General features: G+C 43.8%; 1 protein-coding gene across 1 annotated transcript in view; it reads left to right on the top strand.

Annotated features, from left to right (window-relative positions):
* The window catches only part of LOC126354525 (uncharacterized), a 1,077,765-nt gene that overhangs the window by 707,529 nt on the left and 349,766 nt on the right, over positions 1–20,470 (top strand). Inside the window, exon 4 of the mRNA XM_050004252.1 lies at positions 20,099–20,318. Within this exon, the coding sequence (XP_049860209.1) occupies positions 20,099–20,318 (220 nt within the window). The remainder of the gene's footprint in view (positions 1–20,098; positions 20,319–20,470) is intronic.

The raw sequence follows: 20,470 nt of genomic DNA, 5'->3' as shown, positions 1-20,470 counted from the left end.
TGTTATACGATTGCAGGGGAAGGAGTAGAAGAAATCGTTACGGGATAGTATGGGCTGGTGCCAGGAATGAGAGGGGAGAAATGCTAATTGAGTTCTCTTATAAACTTCAGGTAGTAATAGCGAATTGTCTCTTCCTAAATCAGGTAATGGATTGTGAGACATACTTACGAGCAGATATAGACTTAGATCACAATTTAGTAGTGTTTAAGAGTAGACAGAAGTTTAAGAGATTAGTCCTGAAGAATCAATGAGCAAATAAACGGGACATGTAACTGCCAAGGAAAGGACAGATACACTTTACGCGTTCTGTGAGGCTATAGATAATACGACAGGGAATAGCTCAGTATATTGTTTAGTTGAGGAGGAATGGGCGTCTCCAAAGATAATCAAAGGAGCAGGAAAGAAAAAAATAGGTACAAGGAAGGTAACTACGAAAAAACTATGGTTAACAGGAGAAATACTTCATTTGAATGATGAAAGAATAAAGTGCTAAAATGTTCAGTAAACCTTTTTTTGAGTAGTCACTGTTTTGACTGGTTTGATGCGGCCCGCCACGAATTCTTCTCTTGTCCCAACCGCTTCATCCCAGAGTAGTACCTGCAACATATATCCTCAATTATTTCCAGGATGTAATCCCGTCTCTGTCTTCCTCCACACATTTACCCTCTCCAACTCCCTATAGTACCATGGAAGTTACCTGCCGATGTCTTAACAAGTGCCCTATAATCCTGTGCCTTCTTGATGTCAGTATTTTCCACATATTCTCTCTGATTCCGCCCAGAACATCCTCACTCCTTACCTTTCTAATCCACCTAATTTCCAATCTTAGTCTGAAGCACCACACCTCAAATTCTTAGATTATCTTCTTTTCCGCTTCTTCGACGATCCATGTTTGACTACCATTCAATGCTGTGCTTTAGATGTACATTTACAGAAATTTCTTCCTCTAATTAAGGCCTATACTAGTAGAATTTTCTTGGCCAGGAATGCCCTTTTCACCAGTGCTATTCTGCTTTTGATGTCCTCCTTGCTCCCTTCGACATCAGTTATTTTGCTGCCTAGGTAGCAGAATTCCGCACTTTCATCTACTTCGTGACCACCAAGCCTGTTGTTAAGGTTCTCGATGTTCTCATTTCCCTTACTTCTAACTACTTTCGTATTTCCTCGAGTTACTCTCAGTCCTTACTCCGTACTCATTAGAAAGTTCATTCCATTCAGCACATCCTGTATCTCTTCTTAGTTTTCAGTGAGGATAGCACTGGCACTGAGGAACTTACCGTTGATTTCCTTTCACATTGAATTTTAATACCACTCTTGAAATTTTCTTTTATATCTGTCATCGCTTCTTCAGTGTATAGATTGAACACTAGCTGCAAAAGACTAGAACCACGTATTTCACCCTTTTAAATCCCAGTTCTCCTGTCATGGTCTTCCACACTTATTATTCCTTCTGGGCTTCTGGGCGTGTAATATATTAACCGTCTCTTAATATTGTTTATCTCTGTTTTCTCAAGATTTCGAACATCTTGTACCATTTGAATTTTCTTCAATTTTCTTTCATCTAGCTTCCGTTATCAACCGCAAAGACAAAACTACCTCTCTGATGCGTCTACCTTTACTAAATAACCTTTGTAAATTCTAATACAAATAGTTATTCCCCTCTCTCTACTATAATGTCTCCTGTTTCTTCCTCTATCACATCACACAAATTTCCCCTCAAAGAAGTCGTCTATGTACTCTGTTTACCTATCCGCTCTCCGCTCTGCATTTAACAGTGCAGTTATCATTGCACTGTTAATTTTACCACCCTCACTTTGAATTTCACTGAAGTCTGTTTTGAATTTTCTGTTTGCTGAATCAGTCCTTGCGACAATCATTTCTTTCTCGCTTTCTTCATATTTTTCATGCAGCATTTCATCTTACGTTCCCTGCACTTCCTATTTATTTCATCCCTCGGCGACTATCATTTCTGTATTCCTGAAATTCTCTGAACATTTTTGTACTTGTAACATCCAGAATGAAATTTTCACTCTGCAGTGGAGTGTGAGCTGATATGAAACTTCCTGACAGATTAAAATCGTGTGCTGGACCGAAACTCGAACTCGGGACCTTAGCCATTCGCGGGCAATTACTTCCTTCTTTCATCAAACATCTTCTATGTACCCATGTTTTCTTTCCAACTTCTGTGGCTCTGAGCACTATGCGACTAAACATCTATGGTCACCAGTCCCTTAGAACTTAGAACTACTTAAACCTAACTAACCTAACTACATCACACAACACCCTCCAACTTCTGTGACTGCACACTTTAGAGATGTCCACTCCTCTTCAGCAGAACTGCATAGTGAGCTATTCTTTATCACAGTGTCTACAACCATAGAAAAATTCAAGCATATCTCTCCATTCCTTAGTAGTCACGTATCCCACTTCTTTGTGCATTGATTCTTCCTGATTGCTCTCTTACACTTCAGATTACTCTTCATCACCTCTAAATATTGCTCTGAGTCTGTATCTGCTCCTGGGTACGCCTTACAATCCAGTACCTAAGTTAGGAATATCTGTTCGACCACGATAGAATCTAACTGGTATCTTCGAATATGTCCCGGCCGTTTTCCAGTATACCTTTTTCTCTTGTGAATCTTCAACTTGACTATTAGAAACTGAAATTATTTCAGAAGACAATTAGTCATGCTCCTGTCGCATTCATAGTACCAAGCCCATCCTCTCCCGTAACCCTTTATTCTGCTCCTTTCCCTACAACCGCATTTCGGTCGCATATTAGACTTTCATATCCTTCTACGTACTGAATTATTCGTTCGATATGCGCATGTGTTACCGTATCTCTTCTCATTAGCTTGTGACGCCGCCATGAGTACCTGAATTATTGTAGTCGGTGTTGGTTTGCTTCGATTCTGATGAGAACTACCCTATCACTGACATGGTCATGGTAACTTACTCACTGCCTTATCGTCCTGTTCGTAAGGACTCTTACTCCCTTCTTCTTACTCCTTGTCTTCATTTCATTTCACTTCACTGACCAGGCACTACATATAGAGTGAGCATTAGCATTTTATAGCTTCCCTACGAAGTCCAAACTTCAGACATTCCGCGCCCCGACTCGTAGAACGATTTCCTTGGGGTGGGTTTTGAGACTTCGTCTTATAACTACGAACCCCTTTGCAGTCCCATCTAGGAGATTTGAAAGGGGTTTGTTTCGGAATCTTTTGCCATGACAATTACTCACTATAGGACACTATGATTGCCAGTGTTGATTACTTCTATCCTAGATTTAATGGGATGTGGGTTTAGAAATCTGGAACGAGGGCGTTTTGATTACTGATGAAGACGTTACACCAACACCAGGGAAGTTTAGGAACACGGAAATACAAGTCAGTTAGGTATGAAATAAGTAGGAAGTGCAGAGAAGCAAAGGAGAAATAGTTGCGTGAGAAACGTGAATAAATCAAAGAGTTAACGATTGTCATAAGTACTGACTAAGTTTATAGGAAACTCGAGTTAAAATTCCTTGAAATTAAGAGCAAGAGTGGTGACATTACGAGTACGATTGAAATTCCACTGTTAAGTGCAGAGGAGAGAGCGGAAAGGTGGAAAGGGTACATTGAAGGCCTCTATGAGGGCCGGCCGGGGTGGCCGAGGGTTCTAGGCGCTACAGTCTGGAACCGCACGACCGCTACCGTCACAGGTTCGAATCCTGCCTCGGGCATGGATGTGTGTGAGGTCCTTAGGTTAGTTAGGTTTAAGTAGTTCTATGTTCTAGGGGACTGATGACCTCAGACGTTAAGTCCCATAGTGCTCAGAGCCATTTGAACCTCTATGAGGCGAAAGACGTGTGTAATTGGGTGAGAGAGGAAGAAACAGTAATCATATAAAAAAGATAGGGGATCGAATATTAGAATTAGAATTTAAAAGTGGATTGAAAGACTTAAGATCAGATAAGGCAAACGGGATAGACAACCTTCCAACAGAATTTCTAAAGTGATTGAGAAGTAGATATAAAACAACTGTTCACTTTATTATTTAGAATGTTGGGAGATATAGCATTTGAGAATCGGGGGAATATCATCCACGCAATTCAGAAGATTTCAAGAGCCGACAATTGCGAGTATTATCAGACAATCACCTTAACAGCAGACGCATCAGAGTTGCTGACAATAATAATATAAATAGGAATGGCAAATAAAATTGAGGATGTGTTAGATGATGATCAGTTTGGCTTTAGGAAAGGTGAATGCAACAGTGAAGCAATTCTGACTTTGTAATCGATACTGAGAGCAAGACTAAAGAAAAAGCAAGACACGTTCATAGGATTTGTCAGCTTACACAAAACGTACGAGAATGTCAAATGGTGCAAGGTGTTCGAAATTCTGAGGAGAATGGGGGCAAGCTATAGGTAATGCAGCGTATACAATATGTACAAAACCAAAGAGGAAATAATAAGAGTGGGAGACCAAGAAAGAAGTGCGCAGATTAGAAAGGGCGTAAGACAAGAATGTAGTCTTTTGACCCTACTCTTCGATCTGTACATAGGAGAAGCAAGGATGGAAATAAAAGTTCATGAATCAGATTGAAATTCAAGATTAAAGGATATAAATGATGGAATTCACTGATGACATTTCTGTCCTCAGTGAAAGTGAGGTAAAATGAATGCCTCTGCTGAATGGAATGTTCAGTCAAATGAGTACACGATATAGATTGAAAGTAAATCGAAGAAAGAGAAAGCAGTAGAAGTGAGAACAACGAGAAACCTCGTATCAGGACTGATGGTCACGAAGCAGATGTACACTCCTGGAAATTGAAATAAGAACACCGTGAATTCATTGTCCCAGAAAGGGGAAACTTTATTGACACATTCCTCGGGTCAGATACATCACATGATCACACTGACTGAACCACTGGCACATAGACACAGGCAACAGAGCATGCACAATGTCGGCACTAGTACAGTGTATATCCACCTTTCGCAGCAATGCAGGCTGCTGTTCTCCCATGGAGACGATCGTAGAGATGCTGGATGTAGTCCTGTGGAACGGCTTGCCATGCCATTTCCACCTGGCGCCTCACTTGGACCAGCGTTCGTGCTTGACGTGCAGACCGCGTGAGACGACGCTTCATCCAGCCCCAAACATGCTCAATGGGGGACAGATCCGGAGATCTTGCTGGCCAGAGTAGTTGACTTACACCTTCTAGAGCACGTTGGGTGGCACGGGATACATGCGGTCGTGCATTGTCCTGTTGGAACAGCAAGTTCCCTTGCCGGTCTAGGAATGGTAGAACGATGGGTTCGATGACGGTTTGGATGTACCGTGCACTATTCAGTGTCCCCTCGACGATCACCAGAGGTGTACGGCCAGTGTAGGAGATCGCTCCCCACACCATGATGCCGGGTGTTGGCCCTGTGTGCCTCGGTCGTATGCAGTCCTGATTGTGGCGCTCACCTGCACGGCTCCAAAACACGCATACAAGCGCCAATGATGGACAGAGCAAGGAGGATTTGAAAAAGACTAGCACTGGCAAAAAGGTAATTGTGGCCAAGAGAACTCCACTCGTATCGAACGTAAGATTTATTTTGAGGAAGTGTATGTTTGGCTCACAGCATTTTGTGACAGTGTAACATGGACTGTGGGAAAAGCGGAACAGAAAAGAATTCAAGAATTAGACATGTGGTGCTTGAGACGAATGTTGTAGATTAGATGCCATGATAAGGTACAAATTGAGGTTCTCGACAGAAAGGAATATATGGAAAACACAAGAACGGGTAGAATTGTAGGACGTCTGTTAAGATATCACGGACTATCTTCCACGATGGTTATTCAAGACAGCGCTCCTTTACTAGCACAGCCAGTGAAACTGCTACTGAAGAGGGATTTTCCAAAAGATGGCTCATAGGCTGTCTTTTCCCTACATCCTTGCCGGCCAGATCGCCTCTGTTGCTTTTGTCTCTACAGTTACGTGACACATGCTGTTCTCAGTGTTCTGATTACGAACGTAGCTACAATTAAGGCACGCATTGCATAATGCAGTCTCAATGTGAACCCTGGGTGGCTCCGATCAGTTGCGGAACACACTGTTTCTCCATATCAAGTTGTGGCAGAAAACAGTGAACACCACACTGAGCAGGCTTTATTTTAGTATCGAGACAGCAAAAAGCCAATTTCATTGTTGTTTTTAACATAGCAATTTAAAACCATTTTTCTCATCCAGTGTGCTATGACAGTGCCATGGTGGATGGAATTACCAAACTAAAACGCAGCAGCTGTTAATGCCAAACTTGTGTCGTCATGCACAATGCACGTTACGGCTAGTTTATTGTGCAACTCACACTATAGCGGTCACAATGCGATTCAGCTGTCATTTGTAGCTGAGTCCATTTACGTAATAGTCAAAATATCCACGGGTGTACTGCCGGTCTATAGTGTCCAACGGGCGCGTAATAGTGCTTGCAACGCCATCTTGTGAGGAAATGTTCGTAATTTATTTTGCTTTCTGTAACTATTCCCCTTCTTCCACAATATTCTGTTCAATTTGGACGTAATTCTCAGCAGTGGATCTTTAGTTATAATCACCCTTTGTAGCCAATTAAATGCTAAACATTAATTATTACATCACCTTCCACATGGAGAGCTTGAAATACGTAACGATGTTCAGTACCACTTCCAAATTCATACACTACACTTCCAGAGTTTTAGATTACTAGAAAATACAGTGGTGTATTAAATATTCAGTCGGTATAGTGGCACCATTTATGCAATAAAGACGCTTCTCCTCAACCTTGAGTTCTTCCTTTTTTTATGAGATCGCTAGTATGTTAGTGTCATTTGCACTAGCGATGCTTTTGTTGCTTTACGTCTTTTGATTCTTCGTATGAATTTCGTTATATGATTGTTTCGTTACGTCCGTTGTATGCTACCGTCCCCCCGCCCTCTTTGTTTTCCCTCTTCTGGTATTCTTTCCTCCCCGTCCCTACCAGTAGCAGTTCAACCATGTCTGCATTAATGTTCTGTTGCGTTCACGTTTCCACTTTTTGGTATTTAGTTCTACATATTGTTCAAATGGTTCAAATGGCTCTGAGCACTATGGGACTTAACTTCTGAGGTCATCAGTCTCCTAGAACGTAGAACTACTTAAACCTAACTAACCTAAGGACATCACACACATCCATGCCCGAGGCAGGATTCGTAACTACGACCGTAGGGGTGGCGCGGTTCCAGACTGTAGCGCCTAGAATCGCTCTGCCACTTACATATTGTCTTTTATTCCTACTTCTAATCAAAGATCCAATAATATCATATTATCAAGTTGTTCATTTATTTCTGTGGACGTTAGGAAAGCCACTGTACCCAAAAAGACACGTCACATGATGTCAGTACCGAGCGTTCACTTTTGGAAGGGCGGCTCTCCATCAATCGATCATTGATGAAGATGAGGTACTTCATACTTCGTATGAAAGTAGTTCTATTCGGTGTGACTATTTCAATATTTTTGCTAATAGCTTCTGTATCTTTTCTTCCGATGACTTTCGTAAATTACTTTTGTGCTTATGATTATTTTATTTGGCACGCATTCTTAACATGGGCTGCGTCCGAAATGAGCAAAAAAAAAGACATGAGCAGTTCATTTTTATTCACGCATTACAGTGAAGCAAATTTTGTTCTCAGTGCCACACACCCGATACCTGGCAACACTGGTGTGAGTGCCACATTCGGCCACTGTCTCCTCTTCTTCCTAGAGAAATTTATAGTGTCTAAAAACTGTCGCTCTCGTTTGACAACGGAATACTTGTTTGCTTCATGCCATTTACAATGAACACTAAAGTGGCTTTCAGACGCAAACTAACATAGAAATCTACGCTAAACAATCTACGTGCACAGTGTAGATGACGCTAATGGTGAACAACGTTATCAGCTGGTGGGTTACGGATTTCACTACGCCTTGCCTCTGCGCATCACACTACCATTGGCCTTCTTGTACACAGACAGTCACGCTACCATTTGCCTTGTTGAGCACAGACTGTCATAGATAAAACTTAAAACAAACTAATTCGATAAGATATACTGAAGCGCCAATGAAACTGGCATAGGTATGCGTATGCAGATACAGAATTATGTAAAAAGGCAGCATACGGCCTGCAGTCGGCAACGCCTATAGTATAAGATACTAAGTGTCTGGCGCAGTTATTAGATCGTTCAATGGTGCTACAATGGCAGATTACCGAGGTTTTAGTGAGTTTGTACGTAGTGTCATAGTGGGCGCACGAGCTACGGGACACAGCAAAAATGGTTCAAATGGCTCTGAGCACTTTGGGACTTAACATCTGAAGTCATCAGTCCCCTAGAACTTAGAACTTCTTAAACCTAACTAACCTAAGGACATCACACATATCCATACCTGGGACAGGATTCGAACCTGCGACCGGAGCAATCTCGCGGTTCCAGACTGAAATGCCTAGAACCGCTTGGCTGGGACACAGCAGCTCCGTCGTAGCGATGAAGTGGGGATTTTCCTATACGACCATACCAATAGTGTACAGTGCATAACAGGAATTCGATGAAACATCATATCTCAGTCATCGCTCTGTCCAGAGAAAGATCCTGCAAGAACGATACCAACATCGACTGAACATAATTGTTGAACTTGACAGAAGTGAAACTCTTCCGCAAATTGTTGTAGATTTTAATGCTAGGCCATCAACGAGTGTCAGCGTGCGAACCATCAACGAAATATCATCGACATGGGCATCAGAGCCAAAGGCTCACTCGTGTACACCTAATAACTACACGGCACGGCACGCCTCGCCTGGGCCTGTCAACACCGACATTGGGCTGTTGATGGCTGGAAACATATTGGCTGGTAAGAAGCGTCTCGTTTAAAATTGTTTCGAGGTGATGGGTGTGTACGAATATGGAGACAACTTCATGAATCCATGGAATGTCATCAGGGGACTGTTCAAGATGGTGAAGGCTCTGTAATGGTGTGGGGCGTGTGCAGTTGCAGTGATAGGGGACCCCTGATTCATCTAGATACGACTCTGACTTTTGACACATACGTAAAAAACCTGTCTGATCACCGGCATCCATTCCTCTCCATTGTGCGCTCCCTCGGACTTAGCCAATTCCAGCTGGACAACACGACACCCAGACGTCTAGAATTGCTACAGAGTGGCTCTATGTTGTGTAAATAGTTCCGCATAGTCAGCGTTTACACAACTTTCCCACTAGAGCGTGCCCCGGTAAGGACATCAGCGTGGGCGCAGTGCTCGTCCGTCTCCTCACTACGAGATGGCGCTGCCTTTGAGGCGGACCAAATTCTGCTTCCACCGATCCGCATATTAATATGCAATGCAGCCAATGAGATTGCTGCTAACGTAGAACATTTTCTCCTCGCCGATCGCACTCGCGCAGTGATACTTGAACGCGCGAGGAATTATAATGAGTGTACAGACCTCCGATTAGACACTCTGCATTTGTCTGCAACAGTCTGAACGAGTTCTAGATTTGTCAGTACCCGTCTATAGTCAAGTTTCAGTCTGCACCCAATACGATTACCGTATTCCTGTTCATAGCCATGAAGATAAATGTATAGACACTTTTGTCAAGTATCAGAGATATGTGTGAGAATAAGATTAACGTACCAATACCAAAGGAACTTCAGATTGTCAGTTGCAAATAGCTTCCAGAACCAAGTTAAGTAATTTTTTATGCTTGTTATTAATTTAATAAATGTGTGTGACAATTAATCAATTTCTTTTTAAAGTTGGTCACCGTCTATCTGCTACTCTACTCGTGCAAGTGGCATTCCTATCGCCTGACCTAACGGCAGAAGATAAACACGCCACTAAAAGACCACGAGACGTATTGCTGACACTCGCTTACTTCATTAGAGCGCAGATCAAATAATCTAATGGTGTGTGTACTGGAGGTCTTACAGTACGCACACCACACTCTAGGAACCCTCTTCTGGGTTTAAACACTTCAAGTGGCCACCAAACTCCCCAGATATGAACATTATTTAGCATATCTGAAATGTTTTGCAACGTGCTGTTCAGAAGATACCTCCACTCCTTGGTACTCTTACGGATTTATGGCCAGCCCTGGAAGGATGCACTACTTCAGACATTAGTCGACTCCTTGGCACGTCGTTTTGCTTCACTTCTGCGTGCTCGCGGGGGCCCTACACGATAGGAGGCAGGTGTACTTGTTTCTTTGGCTCTTCAATGCACTTCACCGTGTGAAATTGATAACAACTTAAGTGAAGGTAATAAGTGAAGGAAACTGTGATGCGCCTGTCGTGTTGAGATAAAGTGGGCACGTCGTTTTTAATGGAAATGTTCTAGGTTTTCAAGACAGTGGCTTGTGGAATTGTCCAAGACGTGACTTGTTGAATTGGATCAAGGGTTGTGACTTGTTGAATTGTCCATGATGTGACTTGTTGAATTGGATCAAGGATTATCTACAATCACCGTGTCAGCTGAGCTGCCTTTAGCTGTGAAACACACAGTTGTTCGGTGGCTGGGGCGGCAGCAGCAGCAGCAGCGGCGGGGCATAAATTAGCGCGACCTGCCTGGCAGCGGTGGGCTTCGCAGAGGCCCGCCCTGGCCGCGGACCAAGTCCCCATTCCCCAGTGCCCAGTCACGAGCAGTCCCCAGTCCGGCGTCGCTGCCCGCGGGAAGCCGGCCAGCTACGCTCGTGGCGCATTGCGTATCGGGGCGCCGAGTGTCACGGCAGCATTCGCCGGCATACGCGCCCTTCCACACGTCTGCTGTAAATTCTGCCGCATGATGTCTCATACTGAACGGAGAAAGCTCGGGTTTTTGGACACGGTTCAATACGAACATACGTTATAAGTTGCAGCAAAGCGTAGGTTACTCTTCTGAAACCAAATGAAATGGAGGCGGCGAGCCCCACGTTCTTATTTTCTTCGGCGCTCCTAAGACTTCAAAGAAACCATATGATCGATGTTCTGAGCTACAGAGGCTTTCACGCACGTCTGTATGATTAAAAATTTAAATGCTCGTAGCATCAAAAATTTCGAAAGTTTCATGACCGTACACTCCAAAATTTATACACAAGACTCTGATGAATATTGAGACGCATATTTTAATGTCTGTAAATTAAAGGGAATATTGATACCAAAATTTTCAAGAAGTACTCAACGGCTTTAATTCAAATTTTTACATTTAACTGCAATATAAGTATGCACCTAAATATGCTCGGTATATATATAGTCTTAAACCCTTTCCAACCCGAGCATATACACCTTTCCCCCTATAGCTTCGGCTTCGTGCTATATTTCTATGAATGTCGATCATCTTGCACCATTTAAAATTATCGATTGTTCTTTTTTAAGTTGAAACATCCCATTAATATGTCTTAATAATTCTTTACCCTTGTCTCCATTATAAACTGCAACATCTCAATTGCCTCTCTGGCGCGTTCACCTTCCCGAAGCCAAACTGTTAGTCATTTAACACATCCGCAATTCTGTTTCCCATTTCTCTCTCTCTCTCTCTCTCTCTCTCTCTCTCTCTCTCTCTCCATCTCTCACCGGGCGAGGTGGCGCAGTGGTTAGCACACTAGACTCGCATTCGGGAGGACGACGGTTCAATCCCGTCTCCGGCCATCGTGATTTAGGTTTCCCGTGATTTCCCTAAATCGCTTCAGGCAAATGCCGGTATGGTTCCTTTGAAAGGGCACGGCCGATTTCCTTCCCTAACCCGAGCTTGCGCTCCGTCTCTAATGACCTCGTTGTCGACGGGACGTTAAACACGAACCACCACTCTCTGTCTTTTTTTTTCTATATGGTGAAACACTGTTCGAAAGCAGTACATTTACGGCCTATCAACTTCGTATTAGAATATTTTTTTTATTTCGTCAGTCTTCTGACTAGTTTGATGCGCCCGCCACAACTACCTCTCCTATGCTAACCTTTTCACCTAGGAGGTAGTAACAGTTGCAACCTAATTCTTATGTTATTTGCAAGATATGGTACAACTTCTACCTTCCTCCACAATTTTTACCGTGTACGGCTCCCTTTAGTACCATGGAAATTAGTACGTGATACTTCGGTTCAAATGGCTCTTAGCACTATGGGTCTTAACATGTTAGGTCATCAGTTCCCTTGAACGTAGAACTACTTAAACCTAACTAACCTAAGGACATCACACACATCTACTCGAGAGGCAGGATTCGAACCTGCGACCGTATCGGGTCGCGCGATTCCAGACTGAAGCGCCTAGAACCGCTGGGCCACACCGCCCGGCTTACGTCACACTTTAAATGATGTCCTGCCATCGTCACCCTTCCTCTTGCCAGTGTTTTCCATATATCGTTTTCATCGCTTCTTCTGCGGAGAACCTCCTTCCGTCGTTATTCCTTACCTTATCGGTACACATAATTTTCAACAGTCTTCTGTAGCATGACATCTCAAATGAGTTCATTGTTGTCTTTTCCGGCTTTCCCACAGTCCATGTTTCAGTATCATATAAAGCTGCGCTCCGAACGTACATTCTTATAAGTTTCAACCTCAGATTAAGGCCTATGATTGATGCTAGTAAACTTCCCGTGGCTACGAATACCCTTTTACCAGTGCCAGTATGTTTTTTTATGTTCTCCATACTCTGTCAGTCATTGGTTAGTTTGCTGCCTAGGTAGCAGAACTGCCTAACTTCATCTATTTCATGACCATCAATCGTAATGTTATGTTTCTCGCTGTTTTCGCTTCTGATACTTCTCATTACTTTCGTCTTTCTTTGATGTACGCTCAATCCGTTTTCTGTGCTCCCTGCACAGTCCATTTCATTCAGCGGATCCTTTAATGTTTTTTACTTTCACTGAGGATAGCAACGTCATCAGCGAATCTTGTCTTTGACATCCTTTAACCTTGAGTTTTAATCCAACTCTTGAACACTTCTTTATTTCTATCGGTACCTATCCAATGTAAACATTGAGAAGTAGGTGCGAAAGACTACATCCCTGTCTTACACCCTTTTTGACCCGAGCCTTTTGTACCTGCTCATCCATACTTATTATTCCCTCTTGGGTATTGTTCATATGCACCTTTTCCCCTATAGTTTAGTGCTATATTTCTATGAATGTCGACCACCTTGCACCATTTTAAATTGTCGAATGCTCTTTCTAGGTCGACAAATCTTATTAACATATCTTCATTATTCTTTATCCTTGTCTCCATTACAAACTACAACATATGAATTGTTTCTCTGGTGCCTTCACCTTCCCTTAAGCAAAACAGATCGGCAACTAACACATCCTAAAATCTCTTTTCATTTTTATGGATGTTATTCTTGGCAGAAACTTAGATGCAAGTGCCGTTAAGCTGATTGGGCGATAAATCTTGAACTCGTAGATCTTTCAATTTTCGAAATTTTGTGGCTGATGTTTTTCCGAATGTCAGACACTTTTCTACACACCAAAGGGAGTAGTCGTTTTGTTGACACTTCCCCCAATGATTTTAGAGATTCTGGCGGAATATTGTCTCTCCGTTCTGCCTTATTTGATTATGAGTCTTCCAGAATACTTTTAAGTTCAGAACATAATACTTGATGCCCTATCTCTTCTATACTGTTTCTCCTTCCCTCGCGTCAACAAACGTTTCTTCCACCTCATAGAGATCATCAATGTATTGTTTCGAACTGTCTACTCTCTCCTCTGCATTTGACATTGGAATTCTCATTACACACTTAATGTCACCGCCCTTTCCTGTATCTAGGTTGACTTTCCCATGAGCAGGGTCAGTCCATAGGAATGTAATAATAAGGATGTGTAGGTAAGCTAATGTGAAATGACTGCACGAAAAACGTGGAAAAATCATAAAAGAAATACTAGACATTTTTCATGCACCCATTTCGCCTTAACTTCCCTGCGGTCTCTTATTATTAGATTTATAACTGACTTGTTTTGGTGAATTCATGTGTTTTTCTTAACTTAATTAATTGAACTTCCTTCCTTCATAGATCAGCTAGGTATTTCCTCTGTAACCCATTGTGTCTTCTCAGATACCTTCTCTGTACCGACGGTGGGACGAAGACACGTATACGTGGTCAGATGAGGACAGTGGAAGAAGATGGTAAAACGGGAGGAGGATTCGTTCTGAACAGGACGAGAGGGCACGAGTGAACAGTTTAGTAACAGGGTGTTCTCATCAGACTAGCAAACTGTATACACCGGTCAACAGAATTAAAGAATCTATTTTTCGAAACCCCGTAGTTATCTCCCATTGCAACGAATAAGTTTGAAATTTTGCTCAAAGGTGCCTACATCATTCTTGTGTAACGGTGAGACGCTTGGCGCCTGGCAACTTCATCCTCGCGCGCTCGACGACGCTCCAAGGAGCAAAGTGTCAACACAATCGAAGAAAAAGTCCAGATCTCAGAAGTTCATGTGACGCGTTAAGTGGCTCAATGATGTCACATTGGCACCAAAATTCGCCACAGTTCTGCCCAAAGCAATGGTGGACGTTTCACATGGTGGGAAGGTCTTCACAGCTCTTCTCATGGCATTTCACACCTTCTTTTCAGTCTCTACGATGAAGGTCAGAACCGCACAGCACAGCTTTGATATCACACACTTCTCTTACGAACGGTCGAGGGAATGGTTTCAGAATCTACACGGAAAGGCCTCACATGGTGGCATAGGGTAGCACACGGTGACACAAAGAGCGTCATTGAAAAAAAAAAAAAACTTTCTTTGGGACATTGATTCCCACATAGTTTCGCGTTTGGAAACGACAGTTTTCAGTGAGATGAGCAAAGACAGACGTTTTTGACAATCCTTAATACAATAAAATGAACAACCTTAGCTGCTTACAGGCGTTGATATACATTAACGGGGAGAGATGAAAATGTGCGCTCCGACCGGGACTAGAACCCGGGATCTTCTCTTTACATGGCAGACGCTCTATCCATCTGAGCCACCGAGGACACAAAGGATAGTGCGACTGCAGGGATTTATCTCTAGCACGCCTCTCGCGAAACCCACATTCTCAACGTATTGTCCCTCACTACATTCGTAGTGCCCCCGTCCATTATACTCATTACTCACGGCGCGTTGTCGATTCCTGTAAGAGTTCGGACACAGTTTTTGCATTGGCACAGAAGAAGAAGATGGTCAAGTGGCCGGGGGGCCTTAATTATATATATATATATATATATATATATATATATATATATATATATATATATATATACTCCTGGGAATTGAAATAAGAACACCGTGAATTCATTGTCCCAGGAAGGGGAAACTTTATTGACACATTCCTGGGGTCAGATACATCACGTGATCACACTGACAGAACACAGGCACATAGACACAGGCAACAGAGCATGCACAATGTCGGCACTAATACAGTGTATATCCACCTTTCGCAGCAATGCAGGCTGCTATTCTCCCATGGAGACGATCGTAGAGTTACTGGATGTAGTCCTGTGGAATGGCTTGCCATGCCATTTCCACCTGGCGCCTCAGTTGGACCAGCGTTCGTGCTGGACGTGCAAACCGCTTGAGACGACGCTTCATCCAGTCCCAAACATGCTCAATGGGGGACAGATCCGGAGATCTTGCTGGCCAGGGTAGTTGACATACACCTTCTAGAGCACGTTGGGTGGCACGGGATACATGCGGACGTGCATTGTCCTGTTGGAACAGCAAGTTCCCTTGCCGGTCTAGGAATGGTAGAACGATGGGTTCGATGACGGTTTGGATGTACCGTGCACTATTCAGTGTCCCCTCTACGATCGCCAGAGGTGTACGGCCAGTGTAGGAGATCGCTCCCCACACCATGACGCCGGGTGTTGGCCCCGTGTGCCTCGGTCGTATGCAGTCCTGATTGTGGCGCTCACCTGCACGGCGCCAAACACGCATACGACCATCATTGACACCAAGGCAGAAGCGACTCATCGCTGAAGACGACACGTCTCCATTCATCCCTCCATTCACGCCTGTCGCGACACCACTGGAGGCGGGCTGCACGATGTTGGGGCGTGAGCGGAAGACGGCCTAACGGTGTACGGGACCGTAGCCCAGCTTCAAGGAGACGGTTGCGAATGGTCCTCGCCGATACTCCAGGAGCAACAGTGTCCCTAATTTGCTGGGAAGTGGCGGTGCGGTCCCCTACGGCACTGCGTAGGATCCTACGGTCTTGGCGAGAATCCGTGCGTCGCTGCGGTCCGGTCCCAGGTCGACGGGCACGTTCACCATTCACCGACCACTGGCGACAACATCGATGTACTGTGGAGACCTCACGCCCCACGTGTTGAGCAATTCGGCGGTACCTCCACCCGGCCTCCCGCATGCCCACTATACGCCCTCGCTCAAAGTCCGTCAACTGCGCATACGGTTCACGTCCACGCTGTCGCGGCATGCCACCAGTGTTAAAGACTGCGATGGAGCTCCGTATGCCACGGCAAAGTGGCTGACACTGACGGCGGCGGTGCACAAATGCTGCGCAGCTTGCGCCATTCGAGGCCAACACCGCGGTTCCTGGTGTGTCCGCTGTGCCGTCCGTGTGATCACTGCTTGTACAGCCCTCTCGCAGTCTCCGGAGCAAGTATGGTGGGTCTGACACACCGGTGTCAATGTGTTCTTTTTTTCATTTCCAGGAGTATATATATATATATATATATATATATATATATATATATAGTTAAGGCTCACCGTCCGCTTGACCATCTTCTTTATTAATCTTAAAAATTGTTTATGATTGCAATCAAGACCAAATTATGTCTCAGATAAGTTTAACTTACGTACCTTTTTCATCACCTGTGGAGCAGATATTTTAGACAATAACATTTACACAGTCTGACACTGAATTTTAGCACATTTAATACACAGAAAAAAATCAATTCAATTTAAATTGGGTACTCAATTTTCTGAACACTACATAGGGGATCCTGCATAGGTTCATGATTAGGATAAAAATTATGGTTATAAGCACAGGTTTATAGCACTTAAATTACTACTGAAAATACTTACACAAATTAACTGGTCCATGCTCTGGAACATATCTGTAAATATGAAGTTGGTGGAACTGTGGCGAAGTAGTGGTGGCAAGCGACGTGGCGACTAACTGTACTCACGGATCTTGATGTTTGAATGCTCTACACAATTTTTGGCGACGGATTTTTAGCGTGTTAGATCCAATCCTTATTGCCAAGAGTGCCATCCAACAGCCAAATCCATGGCTTGCTATTGCCTCCCTTGGCACGCTCAATATGTACCGTTCAACGGCTATCCAATGACTGCGTACCGTTCCCATCTAGGAGCAGCCCAGTTCGACCGCCAAAACCACCTTTTACAACACTCCAAGCCACTTCCGCTGCTGAGGGACTTCCCCACATCTTTTACGTTATACAATACAAGTTTCGTAAGCATGAACCAGTTTCCAATACACAATGCTTACATTGTAAACATACATACAGTATATTAAAAAATTTCATTAATTTAAACATTATTTAATTTTTTCTGTACATTCATTACAAACTGTAAATTTTCTGTCCCAAATCAATGACTTTCAGTAACAAAGAACAAAATCTTCATAGTCACAGATACACAGTTACATGGTATAAACCTACTTCTAGTTGATAAATGTGTTTCGTTATATACATCCCTTTGGATAATATCTACAAACAGTACGAGGAGAGCTTACGTCATCGTTTACGAAAATCCTGAAAACCCTTAATGCTTGATAATAAGACGACTTCCGTAAATTTACCAGAGATTGACCTCAGCGACATAGACCTCCAGTGGAATTACATGCATCTGCCAAACATCCCATCTTGAAAATGGGAATGATCTTGCGCCTTTGTCAATGTGGTTAATCCCTTTTGCTAGAATTGTGACAACTTCTTTCAGATTTTCTTTATGGACTGTACATATCGTCCCGTCCAGTTGTCTTTACGCTGATGAGTGGTTTAAATGGATTTCCTGATTCACGATCATCTTCCCTAACAGCGAATGTTTCAGCGGTCAGTGCCGCACAACAGCATTCAAATTGATTAAAATATGGGATCAAATGCTACAAAATCCACGATTTGACAAGACGAATCATCGACTCTACATTGTTTGATGTCTCTGAATTTTATCTCCCCCTGAGCTGTTGCAAATATTTTATGATACATGATGATGGTCTGTGACCGAAACTGGTTGTATAGTAAAGGAGGTTTTAGTTGCTCTTATCGGTCGAACATGACGTGTTGTAAATATTTAAGAGCTGTAGGGAATAACCTTCTGAAAATATAATCAGGCTTATGGGTTACCTACGGAAAAGGAAATAAAAACGTACAATTATTTTGACATTAAAATTTTGGCCACAGACACGGTGACAAATTCATAGTTACAGTATTTTCGTCTGATTTGATGACAGTAAAATTACCTAACTATTTTCTCAGCAATAGTGCTGACACGGAAACCTGAAGTGACGGAAGAAATGTCGAAGTACTGAATTCAGTCTTCTACAGTTTCATGTTCCACTGTCGAAAACCGTAACAAATGGCGCTGAGCACTATGGGACTTAGAAAAAGCGTAACACAATTTCTCCTTAGAGTCATCGCAATACACGCCGATTGAATATATGTTCATGTAAGTGATCGCGAAACAGGAAATCGACTTAATCCGGTCCTCAAAACAAAGACCATTGGACCTGGAGGTACGTACGACACATATACGTTGTCCAGTCACAGTAGTTTGACCATCTGTCAGAAACCTCAAAACCACATATTGGAGCGCAAGGCGTGCACAAAGACTATCAGTGAGTTTCTGGAAGGTATAGACATGGGTGGCCAGCTGCGCTAGATTTATCGATAGAGAATTCATGGCGTCAACTGCCCGATCGAGGTGGTCTTAAAGATTCTCGATTGGGGTTGAATCCTGGTAGTTTGGTATCCCGCGGAGTACAGTTAACTACCCTGGTGTTATCGAAACATGCACCTACATTTAGAGCTGTGAGAAACGTTGCATTGTTCTGCTGGTGGACGCCACAGTGCTGACGAAAAGCAAGTTGCATGTCGGGGTGGACATGGTAACGAAGGGTACATACTTACTTCTGTTGATACCCAGCAATGCCACAGAAATATTTGTCACACCATAACACTCCCACTTTCGGCCTGGACACTGCCGAAGATTCTTGCAGGGTGTTTCTCTAGTTACACGCCAAAAGCCATTTCCTCCATGTGTTCTATGGAGCATAGAAAGCGCTTCCTCTGAAGAAGCCACCTCTCTCCTCCCAGTGGACGTACAGCTGCGATATTAGCGTGCAAATTCCAGCCTTCATCACCATTAAGAGCAGGTGCATGGACCAGGCGCCTGCCACCAAGGCCCTTACGCAGCATTGTTTCCTGAACGGCCGTTGAGGAAACCCTGCTGTCAGATCCTCAGTTCATCTGGGTTGTCAGTCACTCAACAGTTGTATGCCTATTCACCTGTACACGTCTCTGCAGGAGCCGTTCACCACTGTCGTGTATGGCCCCTGGTGCACAATACTTGCCCCAGTCCCGGTTTTGGATAGCGCAAATTTGCATGCTCGGCACACTTCAGCGACGGGGGCACCCGAATTGTTTACAGACTTAGCCGTTTCGAAACTGTCAGTGACCTTGACCAGAAATCTAGTGATCATATTCTTTTGGACGTGAGATAAATCGCTCGGTTTCCGCATTACGACAACTACTTAACACCCCCTCCCTCTCCGCCGACGCTTTATAAACACACCACAGTTAGTGCTGCCACCATCCGGCTGTGTGTGGTCACTTTAATGAAAAGGGACCACGTGATAATTTGATGGAAGGTGTGCACCGAAACTCAATAGAGACTTTGCCCCGTGATCCTTAATTTAATAACGTCTGTGTGTTCAGCAAAGCTAATAATGGTTTTCGCATTCTGATACTACTGGACATCTGTTACCAGGCGTTTGGGTTTCTTTCAGCTCTCATACGTACAGCAGCAGCGGGGCTCTGAGGGGATACAACTACTCGCTGCCGGTCTTTAAATGTACTCCAGATGTGGATACGCCACCTGCCACTGACAGTTACGGTTTTTACTATACAGATCTTCAATTACGACTGATCTACCCACAGGTGTCGTGGGTGCGCCGGCGTCCCGGGTCTGAGGAGCTGCAGTTGCTGACGGTGGGCCGGCAGACGTACTCTGGAGACGAGCGGTACGCCGTCAGCTTCCAGTACCCGGACAACTGGAGGCTCACAGTCAAGGACTCCAGACCTGCGGACCAGGGCGACTACGAGTGTCAGGTGTCCACGCACCCGCCTCGCACTGTGCGTTACAACCTCCTCATCAGGGGTGAGTTTGCCTCAGCACTGCTACCTGTATTTCTAAGAAACGTGTTGCTGTAGCGTCCGTAACACAGTTTATTGGAACAGCACAAAATACCCTTGAGTGTACATTGTCATTAATAACTACAGAACAGCGTACTAATCAACAGAATGCATTTA

Source organism: Schistocerca gregaria, chromosome 3 (assembly GCF_023897955.1).
Source record: "Schistocerca gregaria isolate iqSchGreg1 chromosome 3, iqSchGreg1.2, whole genome shotgun sequence".
Lineage (NCBI taxonomy): Eukaryota > Metazoa > Arthropoda > Insecta > Orthoptera > Acrididae > Schistocerca > Schistocerca gregaria.
The sequence above is the reverse complement of the archived record's forward strand: the minus strand, read 5'-3'. Positions and strand labels throughout refer to the sequence as shown.